Source organism: Poecilia reticulata, chromosome 2 (genome assembly GCF_904066995.2).
Source record: "Poecilia reticulata chromosome 2, P_reticulata-male-v2, whole genome shotgun sequence".
NCBI lineage: Eukaryota > Metazoa > Chordata > Actinopteri > Cyprinodontiformes > Poeciliidae > Poecilia > Poecilia reticulata.
In genome coordinates, this window is record NC_088831.1 from 13,808,188 (window position 1) to 13,829,197 (window position 21,010).

The window sequence follows — 21,010 nt, forward strand, 5'->3', positions numbered from 1 at the left end:
GGAGCTCCGGGCCTCTCCTTACTGGCGGTTATCTAACCATAAGATCTCGCTGCTCTGAATGAAGCGAGTCTGAAGCGCTGTAGCTATGGTATGAAAAAAGCTATGGTATGAAAAATGTGTTTGTTGGGCCGCAGGGATCTGATCAGGGTTAAAAGTAAGGGGGTACACAGTACCTGCAAGAGAGGGGAGCGACTGTCTGCTGTTAAAAGTCAGTGGTGTGAGCGTTGCTCCTTCACCCTGAGGGGGGGGGGGCGCCGGTCTATGTTTTCCAGCTGAATAATGTGTAGTTGCGCCACTGGCGCAATTCTGTGCATTTCGGTTCCATTATCAAAATAACTAGAAGAGGAGGAGTTTAAAATTAACTAATCAACCACAGCTGCTAGTGGTTTTGAGTTGATCACCTGTTCAGGTTATTTTACCTTTGTTTACCTTTGCCGTGGTGCTTTACAGCCGCTGTAGTTTCTAAAGGTTCAATAAACGACAAACTTGGACTAAGGATCTCGTTCATCTGTTACTATACGTCATTCACAACAAACATCAAACACGGTAAATATGTGTCATTAAGTATTTAACAAACAAATGGCTTCTACCGTGATAATTATGTAAAATTAAATTATCTAATTAAAAAATAATAGTTTTATTGCTCTCTGGCATCTTGCTTTGAGCTCAGAGTCTGAGGATTTTCCTCTATCAAAAATTTATTATTTTTTTGCTTCTTATTTAGTGGAAATGTTGATGAGATTTTCTCCAAAATAATAACCTTTTTCAAGCTAAACTGTTGAAAATGAGAAGCTAACATTCACAAATGACAGTGAAATAAAATCCAGTCCTACATCTGGTTTGAGGTGATTCCTCTGGAACCTGTTGGAGGACAAATATCCCAACTTCAGAAGATGAGCTTTAACTTAACAGAGCTCTGTGGTTCCTCCTATCAGTATGAGAGTCAGGGTGAGGAGGCACCATGTTAGGAAGAGAAGTGGAAGCTGCAGGATCTTCAGAACAAACAAGTCATGATGCTGGGCTACTGATTATCCCTCTGTCTGGACAGAGGATCAATATAACCAGTTTAAAATCTAAAATGAATGGTTATATGCCAGACATGGAAACTAGGATCACTTCATGCCATGATGTTCAGAATTTAGGTCTCATGGCATCTCAAGGTGCATGTCAACATTGCAGCCAGTGGGCTGAGGGAGGAAATACAACTTTATTTTGTAGCAATTCAAGAGCTACCCAGCGCTTTTATCACTTTGCAAAAAAATCAGCACAGAAACTCCACAGCAGACAAAGAAGCAGTTATATATACTTTTGTCATAGTACCCCCATAGACGCCCATAATAACTTTGAACAAACAATTGGAGAACAATAAGGTGCCTTAAATGTTTGAGCAGTAATTTAGATTAATAATTTACATTTCATGTTGACTAATTTATATGATTTTTCATGGATGTAATTTATATTGAACTTTGTATCTATTGAATATGCACATTGATTGAAAATTATTGGAACTATGTATAGTGCAAAAAGGTTCCATCATCCTGCAGGTAGAACCCCACAGCCTGCTGGTGCTGGATGTGGACGGGTCCGGTTCCACCTGCTCCCTGTGCCGAGCCGCTCTCCTCAGCTGGAGGACCCGTGACTCCTGCAGTGACCTCTGACCTCAAGGCCCCACTTTTCCTGTGTTCACCGTCTGATCTAAGGCTTGTTGTAACTCATCCCAGTTTCTTCCAGACTGGTTGTAGATGCTGACGCTCCAATAGCAGTCTGTGTCACTGCAGACCTAAAGAAACCTCTGACTTCTCTGTTGCTATAACCAGTGGCGCAACTACACATTATTCAGGTGGATGCGAAAACATAGATCGGCGCCCCCCACCACCCAACCCCCCGAGGGAAGGATCGTCAGGGTGAAGGAGCAACGCTTTCCAGTTGTTGCTCTCTCGTGGATATAGATGGTAACTACAGCTACTTGATAAAGTTAGAGAGTTTACATTCTTCCGATGAGTACTTTCATATTAAGAGCGATAGGGACGAGTTAAATTTCTCGTTTAGCTTTCATATTAAAATAATACATTTTACTTTTCTTGTTCGCTCCCTGAAACTTTTATTCGAAAGCAGCAAATTATTTTTTCCAATACCACCGTATAATATTCAGTCTTTAAAAACAGAAGAAAGTATTTAAATAACATTAATAGCAGCATTGTTGCATGCGTAATACATTTATTCACAGATTAATTCAGTCATACAACAGACTGCAATTTACTATGTAATATAAACTAGTCATATTTTAAACTTTATTAACTTTTTACATATAATTTTTCTCCATTTGGTGTTTTCATCCTGCTTGATGCTCCGATCTCAGCTGTTTGAATTTTATTTCGAACACATTTTTATTATGTATATTTTTTCGAACTTTGATTCCTGTGGAATAGAAACTGAAACTAACTTTGTTCTCCTTTTTCAGATCAGCCTCCATTTTGAGTGGAGGGTGGAAATAATGTACTGACTTGTTAACAGAGGTAAGTCTTGCCGCTCCGGGTCCCCAAGTGTCTCTCTCGGTTCTCTGGAGCCTTTCTAACCAACGGACCCACAAAGGCTTCCCGGGGCCTCGGCCACCTCGGCCTGGGTCGCTCGGCTCTCATGGGGTCCCCGCAGCAGAGCTGTTTTTACTTTGTTAGAGGTCTTAACCAGAAAATTGGATTAAATGAAAAGCTTTAATGTGAGACGTTGCTGCTTATAATGCTAAGTGAGGTTACATTATGGACCTATAAGTAACACAGACAAATATTGAACAAACCATAAACACACAGCTCAGTGCAATCAATTTGATGAATAATCGACTATATGATATAACTTTTAAAAACTCGTTTACACTTTTTTTTCTTTTTAGTTTTCAAGAGTGAGCTAACATCTCTGTCTTTATGCTGCACTCCTGCTTCTTTGTATTTGTGATGTTTGATTTCTATTCTATTTTCTTCTAGTTGCTTTAGAAATAAAGTTGTACTCCATGACAGATCATCATCTTAAGCTTATCTGTTTGTGTGGAGCAATAGTGAAGTTTTCAGATTTAACCTGAATGAACTGAGAACTTAATGTAACTTTTACAGTCCATCAGTGTTGTTGCTGCAGCGACTCTCTTTGAATCTTCGGTATTTTAACCTAAAAACCAGAACAAAAACATTGTAAACTAGTTTCTCTGCTTGTTGAAACCAACAGAAAGTGAAACACATCACTACGTCCATCATCAGTCTGGGTTCAACAGAACCTGATGTTTCTCTTGTCTGTGGATCAGAACCGGCTTTAACCAGTCCACAGATTTCCTCTCTTCCTCCTCACATTTCGTCTTTTTCCAGGTTTTCCTCTTGTTGATCCTTGGAGCAGGAAGAAACTTTGTCTCTCAAAGCGCTGCTGGAAAAATGCATCCCGATCCAGACTGACTGTGATCCAGAACCAGTCGGAGACTCAGTGACTTTCTTGCTTTATTTAGCACCATTTCAAACAAGATTTGCCATCAGTCAAAATCTGAATTAGCAGGTCAGGCTTTTGAAAGATCATTGATCAGCCAGAAAACTGCAGTTGATACACCTCTAACATTAACAATACATTTAAATGGAGAAATAATCATATAATAATAATAAAAAAAGACATTTTAGAGGATTTTTTTTACCCATGATTCCTTTCTTGCCGTGGGTCCAGCTGGTACCTCAGCTGGATACTGTGTCCCTGAAAGCTGCTCTGTGTCTCTTTAGCTGAGAGGAAATCCTGCTGAGCTGCACACATGACCTCAGAGGCTGACATGTTGCTGAGATCCCAGCTGGACCCGGTTCTGTCTGGAGGAGAGCTGTGGACCCGACCTGAGCTGCAGCTCGCTCAGAACCTGAGGGAGCGCATCATGACTACAATAGAGTCAGGATGCGTTCAGGTCCACTGTGGGAGCTAAATAAGTTCGTTAGTTCATAGGAAATGTTCACTCCTTCATTCACCTGATTCGAAAAGGGATCTGCTGGGTCCTGCTGGCCGGATCCTAATGTCATGTTGTGGTGTTTGTAGTTGGAACCAAATGCAGAAGCTGAGGCAGCTTGTAAGTGAAGAGGCTCTGATGCGTAACTGGGTCTTTTTGACCCGCTGACGTCATCTATTTGCAATACCTTTGTAATGAAAAGTTTTCAGCACTTCATCTTAGAGATATTCCTCAAAAAGCATTACTGATATCATGCAATTAAAATTTTTATTTTACCTTTTACACATTTTAAGAAATAGCATGATTTGGTGAATTTACAAAAAGTGTCTTATTTAAAGCATAAAGTGAACACTTACTAGAAAATATTAAAAAATTGTTTTCAAAAGAAGGATTTTGTAATCTCAGACTAAAATACAAATTCAATGTTTATAACATCACAACCACAAGAAAGTGTTTTTGCATTTCAGTCTGTGATGTGAATCTATGAAATAGTTTAACTGTGAAATTAAAACAATGTCCAAACTTTAAACAATTCAAACTTTTGTATAAGGAAATGGTTTACACTAAGTATGAGAACCTGTCTTGATGTATTATATTGTTGTTGTTACATTATTGTTGGCATAAACATTAACAATATTTTATAGTTAATACTGATACAGTTATTATTATATCGTTGAGTTTACTGCATTTATCAAGAATCAGGAAGTACAGTTACTGGAACTGGATCACTGGACTGACTGGTTCTGGTTTCTCTCTCCAGAAGTCCAGAAGATGGAAGATCTGGATCTAAAGAAGGACAGAGCAGAACCTTCAGGATCCATCAGTCCATCTATGAGGAGTGACTGGTCCAAACCTGAACCTCCAGGCTTCAGTAATGAACCTGGACCCTCCGACAGAAAGTAAGAAACCAGTTTATAACTGATTCATGTGATTCTATAGAGATAAAATATAAATATTAACTGGCTGATTTCAGTGTTTGAATAGAAAGTTTTTTTATTTTTATTTTAAATGACCGTAAAGCTAAATAAACATGAAGGATGTTGGTCAGTAAATCAGAGTTTGAATGAATCAATGATGAAAATGTTGCATGAAAACAAAAACCACTAATAAGGTGAAAAGCAACGACTCAGAAATTATATAATGGGAACAATGGGCCCAGTTCTTGGGTTCTGGTCTTTATTGACGCCACATCAGCTCTGCACACCAGATGAACAGCTTCAGTTCTGATATTCTACCGCTAGATGGCAGCAACGAGACGCTGTGCAGTGCATTGTGGACTTTGTAGTTCTAGTAGTGGATACTGTAGAAGTACTTTGTGGACTTATGAAATATGATCTGATCAGCTCCATCAAACTGGAACATGAGCCTGTTGTCCTGCAGGTTCTGCTGTGACCCATGTGACCCAGACCAGTAGAACCAGTTCTGGAGAAAATGTTGCGTTTGATCCAACAGATCAGTCTGAATGTTTCACTCTGGAGCTTTAGATCTGCAGCAGTTTGTAGTCAGAGTTTCTTCTCTGGTTTTTATCTCAGAGTTTATCACGGATTGATGTGATCTGAATAACAACATGTTTGTGTTTCAGAGGGCAGAACCTCAGAGGGAGAGCAGAACCTCCAGGATCCAGCTGTCCCTCCATAAGGAGTGACCGGTCCCAAGATCCTCCTCCAGACTTCAGTACTGAACCTGGACCATCAGAACCAGAGTAAGAAACCAGTTTCTAACTGGTGGATGTGACTCTGCAGACAACAACCAGGTTTAACTTTGATGTCTGATTAGAAACTGATGCAGAGATAAAAAATATAATTTAAATGTAATTTTATTTATAGCAAATTTTCTACATCAGGGCAATACAAAGTGCTTTACAGGAATTCAAGTCCATAAAAGGAACCAAACCACATGGGCTCAATAAAGATGTACTCCTCCATTGTAATAACTAAAGATTACAATGGCAAACAATAAACCAGGACAATAAAACTACAAAGTGAACAGAACCAAAGTCCAAAGGATCATCATGAATTCAGATTTAGTCGACTCAACTTTATACTAAAAGACGTGAACTTTAGGTAACTTGTTATCTCTGCTAGCATGTCCACATAATGCTCTTCCACAGTATAAGGCTCTTTATAAAGAGATCAGATGCAAACGGGGTGAGTCATGTTTACTGGTGTTCCACCATTAAAGAAGGATCCAACTTTCTCCACTGGAATCCAAATCAGAGTCAGTTTCTGTTTTTTTTTTCAGTCTCTGATGGATCAGTTTTCTACTCTGGCACAGACAGAATAATCATTATTGTCCCAGAACAGATTCAGATGTATAAATACAACAAAAGGAAGATGAGTCATGATACCAGATATATAATGAAGAACTTCAAACCAGAGATCATCAATGTTCTGAGGTTCTGTTCTGACCCAGTTTCTGGCCCTTAGTTTGTGGTGGATCTTTATGAACATCTTCAGCTTCACTAGGATAGCTCCAGCCTGTTAGTGAAATATTTCACTGATGAAGAAATTTTGTCACAGGAGGAGGGAGAGGAGCACTGTTGGTGAGGAGGAGCAGCTGTCCTGCTGTGGTTTGTGTCAGAAGGTTCTGATGGATCCGTTCTCCACCAGTTGTGGACACTGGTTCTGCAGAGAGTGCATCAGGGCATACGGGGACCAGTCTTCTGGACCCTTGTCCTGCCCCCAGTGTGGAGAAAGACCTAGAGCAGGAACTGGACTGCTGACAGTCAATCAGAGCAGCTGTGCTCCAGGTGAGACTGAACACCTTCAATCCTGTTGTCTCTGATGGACATGTCTTTTGTTGAGATTTGGAAATTCAAGGTTTTAAATTACTTTTTGTGATCAATTATTTCCACTAAAACTCTGTTCACATTGCAGAATTACCCATGTCACCTGCTCTAAGTACGAGACTTTATAGAATCAATATGATGAGGTTTACAGTTAATTTTATTTGGGTTCCAGGCCATGGCTATTTAATGTCATTTAAGAGGCATTAAATGGCAGACAGGATGACTAAGGGGTACCACAAATCTTGCTGAAAAGGACCTTTGATCTACTTTTATTGATTATTACACCAGGCCTTAAAGGTTCTGCTTTAAAATTGGAGCTGGAAAACACAAATGAAGCTGAAGTTGGCTTCCAACCACAGCTTCTAATTCAGGAAATGACTAAAAAGCATGTAATTTCTCACTATCTTGACCATTTTTAATCTGGAGTACTTGGAGACTTCAAACATGGTGTAGGTTATTCTATACTAAGGCCACAATATTTCAAATCAAGTTAGTGGCTTTTTTTTAAAGCTGTATTTTATTTATGAAGCTTCAGTACAGGATTATTTCAGTGCTTTTCATATATCTGGACCATATTCAAATGGACCATGGTCACCATGTTCTCCCTATACTAAAGAGAGCATGAAGATTGGGCAAAAAGGGATTTTTTTAAATCTCTGTGACAGATATCACTGAAAAGCCCCCTGTTTCAAGGTTGGTTGAGTATTTAAAAAAAAACATTTATTTAGTATAATTTCTTCAGAACCCCTCTTGGCCTCCGTCTAGAACCACTCCTGGGCTGCAGGTCAGGTGCATTTTTGCTTAGCATGATTTTTCTTTATTAATAGGAAGTCAGATTATCCAAACTGGTAAACCACATTAATAAAATATTAGTGAAATAATATATTAAATGACCACTAAACTACGGTGGCCCTGAGGTGCAAAGCACTACAACATTAACGAAGCACAATTACAAATTATGAAAGCACTACAACATTAACGAAATCGCTACAACATTAAAGAAAACGCTACAACATTAACGAAGCACAATTACAAATTATGAAAGCACTACAACATTAACGAAATCGCTACAACATTAAAGAAAACACTACAACATTAACGAAAGCACTACAACATTAACAAAATGGAAGAGGTACGTCCCAGTGGGAGACCTAAGAAATCGCTGATGGGACTACAGCTCGTTTTACTTTTGAACCAGAAGTTTTTCTGGAGATCCTTTTCACAGTGATGTCAGACAATGGCCGCCATAACTCGAAGAGGTGTATCTTTACTTCTGGTGTGATTTTGCTTAAACACCCCTAAACAGTACCTAAACAGGGCTAGAAATGCCACCGGTAACGACATAATCAGTGTTGCATGTTCAACCACACAACCTACTAGGTTTGCTGTGAAGTGACTCACTTTGTGCTAAATGCAATAAAACTGATCATCTTTGTAAAGCTGGAAGTAATTTTAATGGATAAAGAAAAAATGGTGAAAAAAAGCCTGCTGTACAGCTGCTTTAACAGAAAGAGGGAAGGAAAGTGTGAGACATGCCTTTGTTTACTCTAATATCTCAGATTACAGTATATATAGTATTTACAGTACGAATGTAAAATGTAATAATTCTAACAATCTGTTTATATCTAGAAGTCTAAATAAGTCCCACTTCATATCCAGTCTGTAACTGTTCTTTAATACAATTAAATGCAGTCTCTGACAGAGAAAAGCCATTCTAAATCTGATCACTAAGTGATACAATGAGCAGTTTCTCTGACAAATTACAGCTTTTTCTCCAGATTTCTTTCAATAAGGCTGAAAATTTCAGGGAAAAACCTTTTTTGTCGATGCTTCATCTACAAATGTGTTTGTGGGAGGAAGTCATATAGAAAAAGTAAAATGAATACAATGGTGACACAATGCAGAAGTGTTGATGTTCCTTAACGCTGCTGCATTAAATTTTTAGATGGTTTGTTTAAACTAAATCACTAACTCATGTTTTTCAGTATATTGACTTTTTTTCTGTCTCAGCAGATGTTCTGCAGGAGGTTCTAGATGAACATAAAATCAGTCTGAGGACAAGATGTGAAAGTGTGACGGAAGGAATTGATGCAACAGGAAGTAGAACCCTCCTCAACAGGATCTACACTGATCTCTTCATCACAGAGGGACAGAGTGAAGATGTTAACACCCAGCATGAGGTGAAACAGCTCGAGAGAGTTTCCAAGATCCAGCAGCTCCATGGGTCTGCAATCAGGTGCCACGACATCTTTAAAGTCTTCCCTGACCAACATGGAGTCATCAGAGTGGTTCTGACCAACGGCATTGCTGGTGTTGGAAAAACCTTCTCAGTGCAGAAGTTCACCCTGGACTGGGCTGAGGGCTTGGAGAACCAAGATGTCAGTGTGGTGGTTCTGCTTTCCTTCAGGGAGCTGAACTTGATCAGAGCTGAGCAGCACAGTCTTCTCTCGCTGCTCCACGTTTTCCATCCAACACTCCAGAAGCTCCCAGCAGAGCAGCTGGTTAAATGCAAACTTCTCTTCATCTTTGATGGCTTGGATGAAAGCAGAATGTCACTGGACTTCAACAGCAGTCAGCTGGTTGCTGACGTCACACAGAAGTCATCAGTCAACGTTCTGCTGACAAACCTCATCCAGGGGAACCTGCTTCCCTTGGCTCTCATCTGGATAACTACCAGACCTACAGCGGCCAATCAGATCCCTCCTTCATCGGTTTCCAGGGTAACAGAAGTACGAGGCTTCACTGACGCCCAGAAGGAGGAGTACTTCAGGAGGAGGTTCAGTGATGAAGAGCTGTCCAGCAGAGTCATCTCCCACATCAAGACCTGCAGGAGCCTCCACATCATGTGTGGAATCCCAGTCTTCTGCTGGATCACTGCTACAGTTCTGGAGAGAATGTTGACCTCAGAGCAGAGAGGAGAGCTACCCAAGACCATGACTGACATGTACTCACACTTCCTGTTGGTCCAGACAAAGAGGAAGAACAAGAAGTACCATGGAGGACATGAGACAAGTCCACAGGAGCTGATGGAGGCTGACAGGGAAGTTTTTCTGAAGCTCGGGAGGCTGGCGTTTGAACATCTGGAGAAAGGAAACATCATGTTCTACCAAGAAGATCTGGAGCAGTGTGGTCTTGATGTCACAGAGGCCTCAGTGTACTCAGGAGTTTGTACAGAGATCTCAGAGATCTTCAAAAGAGAGAGTATGATCTTCCAGAAATCAATCTACTCCTTTGTTCATCTGAGCATCCAGGAGTTTCTAGCTGCAGTCTACATGCTCCACTGTTTCGCCAGCAGGAAGTCAGAGGTGATCAAGACATTCCTGGGGGAACATGACACTCTCAGGTACACATGGATGTTCAATTGGTTCCTGGGAAAACAATACATAGAAACATCTTTAGGTGAGTTCATGGAGAAAGTCATGGAGAAATCCCTCCGCAGTAAAAATGGCCACCTGGACCTGTTTGTCCGCTTCCTTCATGGTCTCACTGTGGAGTCCAACCAGAGACTCTTAGAGCATCTGCTGGGTCAGACAGAGAACAGTCCAGAAACTATCCAGGCAATCATCACCAACCTGAAGAAGATGAATACTGATAGAATCTCTGCTGACAGAAGCATCAACATCTTCTACTGTCTGATGGAGATGAACGACCTCTCATTTTATCAGGAGATACAACGGCTGCTGGATTCAGGGAAGCAGCTCTCAGTGACTAACTGTTCAGCTCTGGCCTACATGCTGCAGATGTCAGAGGTTCTGGATGAGTTGGACCTGGAGAAGTACAACACATCACAGTATGGACGTCAGAGACTGATTCCAGCTGTGAGGAACTGCAGAAAGGCTCGGTGAGTCCAGATGTTTTCACTGTATGAATGCAAATTCAGCACTATTGTCCTCCTGTTTCTTCTTCTTTTTCAAGTTGATTCTGGATTATTTCAGCCATTCAAACATATATAAACATTCAGCTCATCCAGGTCAACTGCAGCTTTTGGTTTTTAGAAATTTCAAACATGGAAACTTTCATCAGTTTTCATGTTTAAGTGAATAAAAAACCTTAAGAACTCTAGAAAATCTGTTTCATCTGAAAGATCCAATTAGTCAGAGACACATTTTAACTTTAAACTCCTCTTCACTCATTGAGCTGCTACTCCATAATTCACCTTTTTGGATCTTTGACTGTTTTTATAAAATCATTGTTTAGGTTTGATATAAAATGTAAAATAAACTCCAGCATTGCTGTTGTTGCCATGGAAACTAGTTAGAAACTTAATGAGCCAACTTTTCCACCTCCACAAGTTTCCTCTTGAGTTTGTAAATAAGAAGAAAATGTGGTGATTGTTGTCTGGTTTCAGAAAAGTTCCTAGTTTCTGTCAGAATAAAATATACATAATTGATCCCCAAGGGAAAATTGAAAGTTGAAAGACACGCCACAAATACAAAGTTTGTAAAATATATACATACCTAACTGTTACGCCCCCAAGGTCTAGGGGTCCAGGGGCGATAACATAAAATGTGTCCAGAGGAACAAATGGGGTGTAAAATGATTACAAGAAAGTTTTTCAAAACAATACAATTTAACCCAACTAATGCAAAACAAAAGGGGTCAACAAACTAAAGAATATTAAGTGCAAATTTAAGTTACAAAAGGGTCCAAACAAGTCAATTCAAAGTAAACTCAAAATAACCCAAAATGGGAAAATGGGGAACACACAAAGGGAATGTTAAGGGGAGCACAGAGCCTCCCAAACACGACACTCTAGCTTGTGAAGTTAAACTAAAGCAGTCAAGCCACTTAGCAGAACAAGCAGAAACAAAACTGTTCAAAATTGCCACAGCAGTTGTACAAAATGGTTAAAACAAATTGCCTAAAGCAGTTGCTAACACCAAACAAGCGGGACAACTTTACAAAACCTCTACAAAATAGCTGCCCCTCTAGAGGAATGATTCAGGAGCCTTTTATAGGGTCCAAGTGAGCCTCATCAACATCTGATTGGCTTGATAATCCTCTGCTGGTCCAATAGTGTAACTGCTCGCCAACAGCCTTCAGACCAGCCAATGAGGAAGGTGTGCTCCCACAGCTGATCCTGCATAACAAAAGGAGCCTGCACAGCCTCAAGAGGCCAAGGGCCGTAACAGTGATAAATTCAGAATGACTAGATATAACAAACAACAAATAAATAAATAACAAGCAATCACATATAATATATTAATCAATAAATAACTATAAATGAGCGCAAGAAATTTTTTTTATCAATTAGCATAGACTTGGGAATTGTAAAGCCTAATGGCAACAGGCAGAAATGACTCATGATGTGGAGGCTCCTGCAAGTCTTGATGTGGGAGATGATTCTGTGGTGCACTTTGGCAAAATGAGTCTCTGGCTGAAGGTGGTCCTATATCCGGTATCCGACCAGCATGTATTGGGGAGGATCTCCCTTTCAGGATGCTCTAATAACAATTTTTTATTAGCAAGCTTTAACAGCGGAAAATTGACAAACAGCTTCTAGATTAAAATCTAAAAATTTAGTAATCACACCTTTCTCCAGTCACTATACTGTGTCATCAAACTAAATGGTGCTTTAGGATGCAGTTCCACTCGTCCCCAGATATTGAAACAATCTTGGCAGCAGAAAACTTTAATATCCTTGGTCGGAATCCTGTCCTGACAAGGTAGAACCCTTTTCGGCCCAGTTCATGTGACTTTTCTGTGTGTCCTGGAAAGATCTCATTTAGTCCCAGCCAGGTTTCACAACAAACCATTTTCCTCATCAACTCTTCATCTGCAGCCTTTGTTGAAGCTGTTAGCTGGTCCTCCATGAAGACCTGCAGAGACATGAGCTTCAACTCTTTAGACATCCCAGCCTCTTTAGTTCCTGGAGAACTTTCACTGCTTCACCATGAAGATGCTGCTGGACCCAAACGCTCTGTCTCCTCCAGGGGTTTTGCTCTTCAGCTCTTTAGGAGTTTAGCAAAAATTTCTTCTGACATCCAAACCTTTGTTCCTCTGAGACGATGGACAGACCACTGCAGAGACATGTGTCCCTCTTCCAACCAGTTTGTCCCAGTTCCTCTCAGATCAACAGAGGATGGTCCAGACCTGAAGGAGCAGCAGGACCGGTTCTGCTGCTGCTCTGCAGGACGACCAGAACAATCTGAAGCTTTTAGCTGAAGCAGGTTGACGACTGTCCACTTTCTACTTTGTTAAAGCATCAAATCCAGCAGATGAATGGAGACACAACTGGGAGCATCATGTGTCTGGTCTGCTCCCAGTTTCCTCTGTGGCAGCATTTAATAAGCTGCTGCTGGGAGCCACGTTTCTATAGAATATACTACTATTATTAATGATGAGGAGGATTCTAGATGCTGCAGCAGCAGATATGGGCTAAACAAACCCAGAGATGCCAGAGGTCCACAGCAGGCTGGACTTCCTGCTCTGCTCACTTCATTTATAACTCACTTCCTGCTTGGTGGAAGATCTCAAGGAGCCAAACGGTCTAGTCCAAGTCAGTGTGAGTCAGAGCTGTGAGCAGTTCCTCCTCCTCTCCATCATCTCCAGTAGTTTCCTTCATTCAGCTCAGTCAGCCTCTTCATCAGCTGCTGCAGCTCCTTTGAGGCTCTGATGCTGCAGAGAAACTGAACTTACCTTCACAGATGATAGAAGATCTTCAACGATCTTTAGTCAGGAACTGCACAGATTCTCTGTTGGGTCAAACTCAGTAAACTGAAGATCAGACGTTGATCAGATGATGACATCATGATGACATCACTGTTATCATATTTTAGTCTGTTAATGATCCAGGTTGCCCTGCGACAGACTGGCGACCTGTCCAGGGTGACCCCGCCTCCCGCCCGGAACGTTAGCTGGAGAGGCACCAGCAACCCTCCCAACCCCACTAAGGGACAAGGGTGTCAAGAAAATGGATGGATGGATGATCCAGGTTGAGTTCATTAGAACTGAATTTATCTCTTCTCTCATCACAGACTTGGTGGCTGTGAACTCCAAAAGGGTGAATGTGAAATTGTGGCTTCAGCTCTGAAGTCCAACCCAGATCTGACTGAAGTGGAAATAAGTCGGATCTACATAGATGAATGTGGAGTCTCTGAGATGAAGAATCTGCTTGAGATCCTGGAGAGTTCAGTCAGTAAAGTGAAGAAACTGAGGTTTGTTTTCTATATTTATAGTGTAAAATCATTCATTCATACTTTAATCCTTAGTTTAATTAATAATTAAATTCTTAGATGTTTTCTTTTAAAACAACCTGTTAAATTGTCAGAATAAAATCCTAAAAACTTTTTATTTTATAAATGAATAATTTTCTTATTTCAGACTTTGAGATTATTGAACTTTGTTTTTCAGTTTTTGACTTTAAAATGTTTTTTACTGATGAACAAAATGAGTAAAAAAATTCAAATGAAGTTAATTAATGATGGAGATGTTTCAGTTTGTTTGTAAAGATTCAGATTGTTTTATTTCTGATTCTCATCTTTACATCCAGAATGAAATGTTGATCCTCCAGTCGAGCCACAAACACTGACCTGTTCAAATCATTATTAATGAAACATCTAAGTGACTGATTGTAGAAAAGCAAATCTAGATGAACTGAATGACAGTGAGGTTTGCAGCAGCAGCAGGTTCCTCACTTTGTCCTGAAGCTGTGGTTCTGTTGGGCCGGGTCAGAGAGGAACCGTCCTCTTCAGTCTGACAGCTGTCAGTGTGTTGGAGCCTCGTCTCTGTGATGAAGCTTCATCAGGAAATAATGGCCTCCATTGGCTTTCAGCAGCTTTAAGAAGACCCAAGGCCATTAATGAATAAACAGAGTGGTTCTGATCCAGTTACCAAGTCGGGTCTCCAGCTGATTATTTGAGCTCTGGCTTTTCAATCAGCAAATTCTGAACTCATGAAGAAGAAACACACACAGCTTCTCTTCAATCACAATTTATTAACACAACAGCCCAACTTTACAGTTAAATTACTGGATCAATAAAGTCTGATGGTCACTAAACTGGGAACTTTAAACTGAAACTACAAACGAATAAGAAGCTGAAAACAGAATAAATCTCAATCAGGGTGCTAAGAGAGAGAGAGAGACTAAGCTAACTAAAGCTATGCTAGATCATATTAAAATGAATCAATCAATGTTTAAAGGACTGTTTATCAGAAGACCTTAAGATTAAACTCAGGGAGGATCAGCATTGTATTTAACATACCAGAGACAGAAAATGGAGCTACAGCACATGAATGTGGACCAGGTGTGTTAGGAGAGGTTCTGCACATGCTCAGACTAAAGGTTCACAGTCTGACAGAGAAAGTCGACCAACTCTGGATGAAATGGTTCCTAGAAACAGGGAAGCTTTCTGGGGACTTGACTGCCTGCTCATATGGAGCTGCAGCTCATGCAGGAGTTTTATGTTGGCAGGAAGCAAAACAACATGGAAGCAAGTGATGAGTTTCCATTTTAGTGTCAATTCCACTGATGGAGCAAATTACAAGTCAGTCGTCCTCCAAACCACTGAGAGCAGCTTCCAGAGGAAATCTGAGTTAGTTCTGACAGTCAGACTCTATCAGGATGACCACAGTCTACTGGCAGAGTTCCTGGACATGAAGGAGACAGAAATAATATAAAGATCATTATTTAACAGTCCTGCAGTAAATACTGACTTTGTGAAGGTTATAGTGTTAAAGTTATTTAGTTCAAACATCTTGATTCAGCTCTTATTTTGTAGGACAGGAAGTGAGATCTTACCTTTGTAAAGCTTTGTGTGCAACAAGCTTCAGCAGTTACTGAAATCATTCTCATGTGGTTCACCTGGAAAATAGATTTAAAAATGACTCATCTTCACAATCAGGTTGTTCTTTATGATAATGTTCCCATTTCTGCAGCGTCTCTGATGAAGGATTCAGAACTTGAACTAAATGACCCAAATCAATCTGACAGAGAAAAGACTCAATATTTTCTAGTTGATAGTTCAGTAACTATAAATTTTAAATTCAGGGAAATTAATTTTCTACATTTTTATTATTTATTTGTTCATATTTCAATTTTAACCTGCATCCTGTTGGCTTCAGCTCATCTTTAATTCTTTATTCAGATTGGACTGCAGTTTGTCAGAGGCCAGCTGGACTTCTCTGTCCTCTGCTCTGAAGTCCAACCCGACCCATCTGACAAGACTGGACCTGGCCTACACCAACCTGGGAGATTCTGGAGTGAAGGAGCTCTGTGGTTTTCTACAGACTGAAGGCTGCAGACTGGAGACACTGGGGTACTATTATTATATATTTATTACAATATTATGTCACCCATTTGTAAATTTTAACTTCCACTCCCTCATTTTCCGGTTTTTCCGCTCTTTGGCCCCTTTCATTTCTCAAATCTTGCGATAGTTATATTAGCTGGAGCGGGGAAGTATGAAAAGTAGGACCCATTGGGAGGAGAAGAACTGCAGCTCAGTTAAGCGTGTCATGTTTTCTCCTTAATTCTGTACGATGCTCATATAAATGTACTGAACTATAGAAGCCTACTATCATGAGCCGAGTCGAGAGGAGGTGAAAAAAAAACCCGTTTGTATGAGATATAAACTGTGGAATTGGTGAGTGCTTCTGTGTGTGACTTAGTGTTAGCTGATGTCATTGTTTGTTGTGTAGCGGCTAAATTACTGACTGTGTCAATCCAGACGCCCATAATAACTTTGAACAAACAATTGGAGAACAATAAGGTGCCTTAAATGTTTATTGAGCAGTAATTTAGATTAATAATTTACATTTCATGTTGACTAATTTATATGATTTTTTTATGGATGTAATTTATATTGAACTTTGTATCTATTGAAAATGCATATTGATTGAAAATTATTGGAACTATGTATAGTGCAAAAACCCTAAAGGAAGGGTTGCACTTGTAGTGCCTGAAAATTCTGTTGTCCTGCCAGGCTGGTTGGAGGCTCCTTGCAGCCAGTGAAGAATTTTGCCCCCATTTGGATATAATTGTTAGCCCAGGACCTGCACTGAACAAAGCAGTTTGAGTAACTTTTCTGGAGACCCCAGGAGGGTGTAGGTTAATTAATTATGAAACTCTGGGATTGATTGATTGATTGATTGATTGATTGATTGATTGATTGATTGATTGATTGATTGATTGATTGATTGATTGATGGATTGATTGATTTTTGTTTTTTCCCTTTGTTTTGTTTTTTTCTTGCACAATTTTATATGGCCATTTGGATGTTTTTTCCACTGCGTTGTAAATATGTATAGAAATTCTCCTCAATATAAATACAAGGCACCAGCAACTGCAAACTTCCTGTCTCTGTCTACTCCTTCATGAGTCGTACCTTATCTTCTGAGATTTTAGCCCATTTAACATTTTTATTGATCAACATTGATACATATTGCCGCCTATTATTTTTACAAATATGCTACAATTATATATTTATAAAATATGTGAATAATTGTATTTCATTGATCATAAATCAAAGTTTATATCTTTTGTTCTAATAAATATTTTCTGAGTTTGTTCCTGGACTTGGATCCAGAGTTTAATTTAGTTCCTCTGTGTAACGGAGATGGACCTGCTGATCTGAGGTCAGAACAGGACAGCATTCAGACCCCCAGTGTTTAGAAATCCCTCTCATGTGAAGCAGGTCAAAGGACATTCTACCCAGTCTAGAAAAGTGAATTCCTGGAATCTGACAGGAACAAATCAATAATCAATGATTGATGCTTCAACACTTTGATCAGAACCTGGAATGATTTTACTGACTAAAATCCTCCAACACAACATGACCCAGTACCAGGTTCTGGTTCTGGTTCTGGAGTCAGCAGGTCTTTATTGAAGCAGCAGCTTGTTGGCTTTAATATTCATGAGAATCTTTAACTGGTTCTGTTGGATTAACTGATTCACCTGCATCCTGTTGGCTTCAACTCATCTTTTATTCTTTATTCAGGTTGTTCAGCTGCAGTTTGTCAAAGATCAGCTGTGATTATCTGGCCTCAGCTCTGAAGTCCAACAGCCTCCATCTGACAGAACTGGAGCTGAGACGCAACGACCTGAAGGAGTCAGATGTTCAGCAGCTGAAGGATCTTGTAGAGACTGTAAAGTAAGTAAATGTTTGTAGTGATCTCAGATCTGCTTGTTCTCTCAATTCAACAGGAAACAACTGATCAGGTTAATCTTGGTCACAGCTCTGAGATCAGTCTGACTGCAGCCTGGAAACCATCTACTGGATGTGCTGCGTCACTGACTGCTGCTGGAGAGGCTGGAAACACTCACTGATCTGATCTCTCCATCCTTCTTCTCTCTGCAGGTGGTAAAGTAGAGAACAGTCTCTGTGTCCTGCTGATCCTCAGAGGTTGAAGCTGCAGCAGTTTGAGTCTAAAGAGACTCTGACTGGATCATGATGATGACCTCTGACCTCCAAGATTTTCCTCCTGTTTATTTCCTCATGTCATTTAGTGTCTGATATTGTTGGTCTCTTTGGATCAATAAAGATCCAATTCAAACTAGGCTCCATTTAGAGGCTTTGTGGAGTTTTGATCTGAACTGGATTCAAATGGAAAGTTGATCTTTTCTCTCTTATTCATTTTCATCCTGGAACCAGAAATATTAAATAAAGTTAAATTCATTCAACAATTTCCAGGTGGCATATTTGCTTCATCCTGATTCAGTTTCAGGATGTTTTCATATTATGTCAGATGGTTTTTTTTGTTTTGTTTTGTTTTTTACAGATATTTGGGTAATGAAGCTCATTTTATCTGCAAACAGGTCAAATAATCAGTGATGGTTTCTTCAATCAGAGGATAAAGATTTTCTTCATAATTTTAAATCAAATAGTTTTATTTCCCCCTTTCTGATGGCCAAATCCAAGGTTTAATAAAGATAAAGTTTCATTACTGCAGCATTACCTTGGGTAGCATTGGAAGCTTTGTTCAGAGACTTTCAGATGTGCTTTGAAGGATTTTCAGTTTTTTCTGCAGACCTTCATAGAACTGCTCAGTCTAAACATTGCCCTCAGTCAGAAACTCTTCCTCTAAACTAGATCTCAACTTCCTGATTCCTTCCTCTACAGAGATCCTGTGTTCATGTTTGCATTTTCATCTAGACCATCTTATTTTGTCGTCCAGTGAAATGTCTTCTTGTTGTGGATTTTCTTTCTCAGTCAATGAAAATGGCTTTAAATATCCTCTGAGAATGTGCTTCTTCTGTGTTATTTCATGAACAGCAGCGTATTTCCTTCAGTTCATTAATATTCACTCAATTTTATCGATAATCTGATTCATCATTAAACTTGTGTGAAGGATTTTAGTGTTTATTTACAGACTTTGACCACAGGATGGCGGAAGAGAGCGAGTCTGGTGAAGAAAGAAAAAGAAAATAATAGTTTACTACGTGGGCTGCGCAGTTGGTAAAGCTGTTTCCTTGCAGCAAGAAGGTTCTGGGTTCGATTCCCGGCCCCGGTCTTTCTGCATGGAGTTTGCATGTTCTCCCTGTGCATACGTGGGTTTGTCCTGTCTGTCTCTGCCACCAGCAACCCTCCCGACCCCAATGAGGGATAAGGGTGTAAGAAAATGGATGGATAGTTTACAACAGTTGTCTTCTTTAAAAGTCTGAATTGCATTAATTGTTCTTAATTAGGAGGTTGATTCCTGCTCTTATCTCAACTGGTGGGAGTTTATTTTTCATAAATAGATCTTTTTATTTATTTTTTCAAGGCATAATTAACTAATTGTGATTATTTCTTTCATTAAGTGCTTTAAAAAATTTCCATCAACTTTTGTAGATGTATTTTTATGTTTTTTTTTTTTAATTTTCTGTATGATTGTATTCCTTAATTTATGGAATACTGATTCTTGAATTATATTATTTTTTGCATACTGTCCGAGTGGAGTCATGTAATTCCATTGGGTTTTTGCCTCTTCCTGCACAGTTACTGTTTGTTTTTAACATGTTTGATCTGCATTATATTTGAGCACAATCTAAAGCCTTTGATTCTCAAAATTATCCACAGTTTATATTTCTGCAAGGATTTTGATTAGATGAAAAGTTTTATCAGTGAATGATTTTCTATAGAGATTGTGAATATACGTGTTGTCAAATACATTAATGATATTAATTGCCAGTCTTCTGTTTGCATTCATGGAAACCAAAGATAAGCTCATACCTGAGTGAAAATTTAGTACCAACATGACAATTTATAAAGTTAAGTTTTTTGTGACTTGACAAGTTTAGAATAAATGATTGGTCTACTGTTTAAATTGTGTTCAACAGTTTGAAGGAGACGGCTCTCATTTCTATGTCTACCAACGCTGGTGGCAATTACAGTTAAAAAGGATTTTAAGGGGTGCTCTGGTGGTGCAGGGGTAAAGCACAACCCACCTTAGTCCTCGTGGCGGAAGTTGAAAGTTTGAATGGGCCTGGTGACATTTGCCGCATGTCTTTCCCCTCTCTCATTACCCTCTTTCCTGTCTAACTACTTTCAAATAAAGGCAACTGGAGCCAACAAAACCTTAAAAAATTACTTTAACATAATTGCTAAAGAGGCCACATGCAGATTTTAATTTTTAAAACATATTTTAGTCATATGAGTCTGTCTACGTCACAGTTGTGTTGGTCTTTAAGAGTATATTCCATTTTCTAAAACCCTTGTCCCTTACTGGGGTCAGGAGGGTTGCTGGTGCCTCTACAGTTAACGTTCCAGGCGAGAGGCGGGGTCACCCTGGACAGGTCGCCAGTCTGTCACAGGGCAACACAGACACACAGGAGGCAACATGCACACAGAATTTAGAGAGACCAATTAACCTGTCATGTTTTTGGACTATGGGAGGAAGCCAGAGTAGAAACCCCATCATGCACAGGGAGAACATGCAAACTCCATGCAGAAAGACCCCATGCTGGGAATCCAACCCAGGACCTTCTTGCTGCAAGGCTCAACTGCACCACTGAGCAGCCTGTCTTTGAGTTTGTGGTTGTAATGTGACAAAATATGGAAAAGTTCAAGGGATATGAATACTTTTGCAAGCCATCTGTAAAACTCAATGACTTTTTTTGTTTTGTTTAAATTTTATATGTAGTTGACTCAGACGGAGGGAAATTATGGACTGACACAGATCTTCTTTAACTATAGATGTAAGGAATACTGGAATTGCTTTTATCAAATTCTTGTAAATCTTAATTAAATTTCAAGCAAAATTATTAAAATTTATTAAATGTTTAATAGATCCAGTAAGAGCTGTGAAACAACCCTTTACTGAAGTAACGAACCGGAAGTCTCAGG

General features: G+C 39.6%; 1 protein-coding gene across 1 annotated transcript; it reads left to right on the forward strand.

The window, feature by feature from the left end:
- Positions 1-4,723: 4,723 nt before the first annotated feature.
- LOC103457655 (NLR family CARD domain-containing protein 3-like) lies at positions 4,724-20,957 on the forward strand. Its single transcript, XM_081613396.1, has 8 exons — positions 4,724-4,857; positions 5,541-5,660; positions 6,484-6,707; positions 8,760-10,587; positions 13,724-13,903; positions 15,833-16,003; positions 17,684-17,836; positions 18,044-20,957. The coding sequence occupies exons 1-8, from the start codon at positions 4,730-4,732 to the stop codon at positions 18,048-18,050; spliced, it is 2,811 nt and encodes a 936-aa protein (XP_081469522.1). The 5' UTR covers positions 4,724-4,729; the 3' UTR covers positions 18,051-20,957.
- Positions 20,958-21,010: the final 53 nt, after the last annotated feature.